Genomic DNA, 4,398 nt, shown 5'->3' on the forward strand with positions numbered 1-4,398 from the left:
TGTTTGTTTCTCTGTGGGTGTTAATTTTTCTTTAGCGATTAAGAATCACGCATAGGCACACTGCCGTGCAGCATGCTCACATACCCTTGAGCAATGCAAAAGCATACCCTAACGTATTTGTGCGGAATTGTTATTTGGCGAACATTCGCCAGGAGGCTGGTGCCGGCGAATACCCTTCCTGCCATCTGATCTGGGCGCACGATTCTTGGCGCCAATCCAATGCCACGTCAGCTCTCTGGACGAGGTCGCTATAGGTGATCTCGTCGCGAATGTCCTGTCTTTGTTTTTCTCCAAAAAACGTGCAGACCTAAGAATCAAACTCGCGCCCTCCTAGAGAGCAGCCCTGGGCGGAGCTAGAGTGGTGTTTGCGAATATTCCCACGCTCAAACACCTTTTATGTATTCGAGTTAATTTATCTTTTTAAATTTCTATTTTTTTTGTTTGGCAGAAAATCCAAAAATCTTGAATTTTTCCACAGTCTGAAAGAGAAAAAATGCCTACTTTTTTAGAGGTGATAAGTTTTCTAACTTGCCATGTGTATTTTTTTTATTATATGAAGCATGGCATTTTCCATGTTTTCTTAATACCCACACGACATTTCTTAATAAGAGCATATCATTTTCATAGTTAGTAACATGACATTTTATTATTATTAACAAGATGTCAGTTTATTTATTAACAACATGCCATTTCTGTTAGTAGTAACATGGCACTTTTATTGTTAATAAAAATCGTCTTATTATTATTAGGAGGATGTCAGTTATTATTATAAATAGGTGGCAGTTTTATTTTTGAGAGCATGGCATTTTTATTATTAATAGGATGGCATTTTTAATTTTTTATTGCATGGAAGTTTTCTTTTTGGGCTTATCCTAATAAAATATTTTATCTAGAGGATGTAGCTTTATAAAGTAGCATGACAATTTTCATCTTTTTCAGAGCATGGCATTTTCATAAATTTGTACGTATTGTTTTGTTCATGGCATTTCTTATATAGAGAATGGCATTTTTATAAAGTATCACGACAAATTTCATATCTTTTTCAGAGTATGTTATTTCTATAAATTTGTGTGTTCATGGCATTTTTTATATAGAGGATGGTAGTTTTTGTAAAGTAGCACGGCAATTTTCCTATTATTTTCAAAGCATGTCATCTTTATAATTTTTTGTGTATTCTGTTGTTAATGGCATTTTATATGAGAATGGCAGTTTTCATAAAGTAGCATGATAAATTTCATACTTTTTCAGAGCATTGCATTTTTATAAATTTTGTGTTCTTGGTAATTTTTATATAGATGATCACAATTTTATAAAAGTAGCACATTAATTTTTATATTTTTTTCCAGAGCATGGCATTTTTATAAATTTGTATGTATTCTTTTGTATGGCATTTTATATATTCAGGGTGGCAGTTTTATAAAGTAGCATGACAAATTTCATACTTTTTCAGAGCATTGCATTTTTATAAATTTGTGTGTCATGGCTTTTTTGTATACAGAGGATGGCAGTTTCATCAAAGTAGTACGGTAATTTTCCTATTGTTTTAGGGCATGTCATTTTTATAATTTTGTGTGTTTTATTTTGTTCATGTCATTTTTCATATAGAGGATGACATTTTTAAAGTTTAGCATGACAAAAACAAATTCTAGATCACTCGGCCTTTTGTTTTTATTTCAAAGTCGCGACAATTTAAAGGGGCATTTTTAGGTCTCTGGGGTTCGCCTGGTTGCCCTCCTGGCGAACAACCAGGAACGGTCGCCAGGAGCACAACCGGAACGAATCGGTAGTATCCAACGATCGATCGCTAGGGGAGATCTCCCCTAGCGATCGATCGTTGGATACTAGGGTCCTATTTGTACAGATAAAAAACTACCGAAAGAGCTGGTATGCATAATGTGTGTAAATTATTATAGGCAGCAGATTTAATCCTAGTGACAGCCACTCATTGGCGCGTGGAAACTCGTCTTGAACAATGCATGAAACACTGACCAGGCAAGAGCAGCGCCGAGAAACTTGACTCTTTAGGTCACCAAGGTCATCGCTAATCACGCGGTATCCCAGCTTTTTTTATGCTTGTTTCGCCTAACTCAAGTTGCAAGAGACATGCACTCTGCAAGCGCAGGTTCGCACGTGATCCATTCCATGCGATTGTCAAAGGAAACCTGCATGAAATAACATAGGTAGTAATATCACACACATCTAGATAAAGTAGATGATGTGGCAAACAATAAATAAATAAAGAGAGGAAAGTAGTAACATAGCTAATTACTAGTAGTATGAGTAACATCACACATATCAAGGCAAGATGTGTGTATAGCATAATAAATAAAGTGTTGCATGTTATCACACATATGTTACTAGTCTATGTTACTACCTTTATAGTAGGGAGTAACATGCCACAATGGATAGTAACATAGTAACATAGACTAGTAACATGCCCATATTACTATCTTTATAGCATTCAACGGTCAACCTCCCCACGCCACGCACACCGGCACCGCGAGATCTCGAGGCCGATCAGACGGCCAACGACAGGAGACATGGCATCCGCCGGTCAGCCGCTTGAGCTGACTGTACGCGCGCCCGCTCCAGTGGAAATTCGCGTCCATCTCAACGTGCGCCGCCCACGAAACGCGGCCGTGCCTATTGCATGGCTTCGTCGTCGTCGGTCCGGGACGACCTATAAATATGCAACCCGTAACCCAGACGTAGCAAACAACACACGACACGACCATCTATCTAGTGGCTAGCTAGTGCGAAAAGAAGATGGGGGCTAAGCTCGCAGCGCTCGTCGTCTTGGCCGCGTTCCTCGCCGGGCCGGCGGCGTGCGAGGGCGCCAGCATTTGCTTCAACGGCTGGCTGAGGCTACCCACCTACAACCCGTGGCTCTGTTCTCGCGGCTCCAGGATGAGAAGCCTTCCGCGGCAGCGGGGGCCTTATCCCTCGGGGTTAGGGCTCGGCAACGGCTACTACGACAACAGGTGGTCGAGGTCGTACTGCCCCAGAGCGGAAGGGATCGTGAGGGATGCTGTGAGGGATGCCGTGGCCGCGTACCCTGGCATTGGTGCGGGGCTCATCCGTCTCTTCTTCCACGACTGCTTCGTTCGGGTACACCGTACACACACTGCTCGTCGATTCGTTCGAATACTAACTGCATTGTTCATTAGTCCTTACTTCATGTGCATTATGATCCAGGGGTGCGATGCTTCCGTCCTCCTCACCACGACCAACTCCAATAACAGCGACACGGAGAGGGAAGGCCTTCCCAACAAGAACAGCCTGCGAGGGTTCGAGGTGATCGACGCGGCCAAGGCGGCGATCGAGGCCGCCTGCCCCGGCAAGGTCTCATGCGCCGACATCGTGGCCTTCGCCGCCCGCGACGCGTCCTACTTCCTCAGCAACCGCAGGATCAACATCCAGATGCCAGGCGGCCGCTACGACGGGCGCGAGTCCTTCGCCAACGAGACCGACCAGCTGCCCGGGCCCTTCTCCAATGTCACAGAGCTCCAGGCGACTTTCGCGGCCAAGGGGCTTACCTCAGACGAGATGGTCACGCTCTCCGGCGCGCACACAATCGGCCGCGCTCGCTGCATGTTCTTTTCCAGCCGCTTCTCTGAAATGGACCCGGCTTTTGCCGCAAAGCTCAGGGCCGAGTGCAACGGCAACGACGACACCAACGTGAACCAAGACGATGTCACTCCCTACGTCCTGGATAAGCAGTACTACCGGAACGTGATCGACAGGAAAGTGTTGTTCACCTCGGACGCCGTGCTCAACTCGACGGAAACGATGACGCAGGTGAGAGAAAACGCAAACAGGGCAGGAGCGTGGGAGAGGAAGTTTGAAAGAGCCATGGAGAATATGGGGAAAATCGGGATCAAGGCCAGAGCCGACCAAGGCGCAGAGATCAGGAAAGTATGCTCAAGAGTCAACAACTAAAGTTGGCTAGTAGTAATGCGGGGTGGCTGGCCGGCTCCATGGCGGGATCGCCTGATGGACGAGATGTAACTTCGTCTAGCTACTGTCATTGTTGGTTTTCTCACACTAAAACTCGGGGGGGGGGGGGGGGGGGGGGGTGTTTTTTGCGATTCAACCTTGCTGCCTTTTATTATCTAAGTGGCCTCAGCTACGACAATGTCACAAATATAATCCGGTGGAATATAAAACCAAGTCTTACATAACTTATTCAGGCAGCCATTTCTAGGTAGTTTATGTGCCGCAGAATTTGCAGTTCGACTAGCCCAAACCACAGTAAATTCATCATGTGAGGAGAGAAGCTCTTTGATCTCTTCGATGAGCGGGCCATACCGGGATCTAGCCAGCTCCGAACTTGACAAAGCCTGCATGACACTCTGGTTGTCTATCTCGACAACAATCTTCCGGGCACCCACCTCGATG

At 45.2% G+C, this 4,398-nt stretch overlaps 1 protein-coding gene across 1 annotated transcript; it reads left to right on the top strand.

Moving 5' to 3' along the window:
• Positions 1-2,739: 2,739 nt before the first annotated feature.
• On the top strand, positions 2,740-4,030 carry LOC109783790 (peroxidase 2-like). The gene is made up of 2 exons (XM_020342389.4): positions 2,740-3,108; positions 3,196-4,030. Exons 1-2 carry the CDS (start codon positions 2,767-2,769, stop codon positions 3,937-3,939), a joined length of 1,086 nt encoding a protein of 361 aa, XP_020197978.1. The 5' UTR covers positions 2,740-2,766; the 3' UTR covers positions 3,940-4,030.
• The last annotated feature ends 368 nt before the right edge of the window (positions 4,031-4,398 follow it).

The sequence above is a fragment of the Aegilops tauschii genome, chromosome 3, assembly GCF_002575655.3.
Source record: "Aegilops tauschii subsp. strangulata cultivar AL8/78 chromosome 3, Aet v6.0, whole genome shotgun sequence".
NCBI lineage: Eukaryota > Viridiplantae > Streptophyta > Magnoliopsida > Poales > Poaceae > Aegilops > Aegilops tauschii.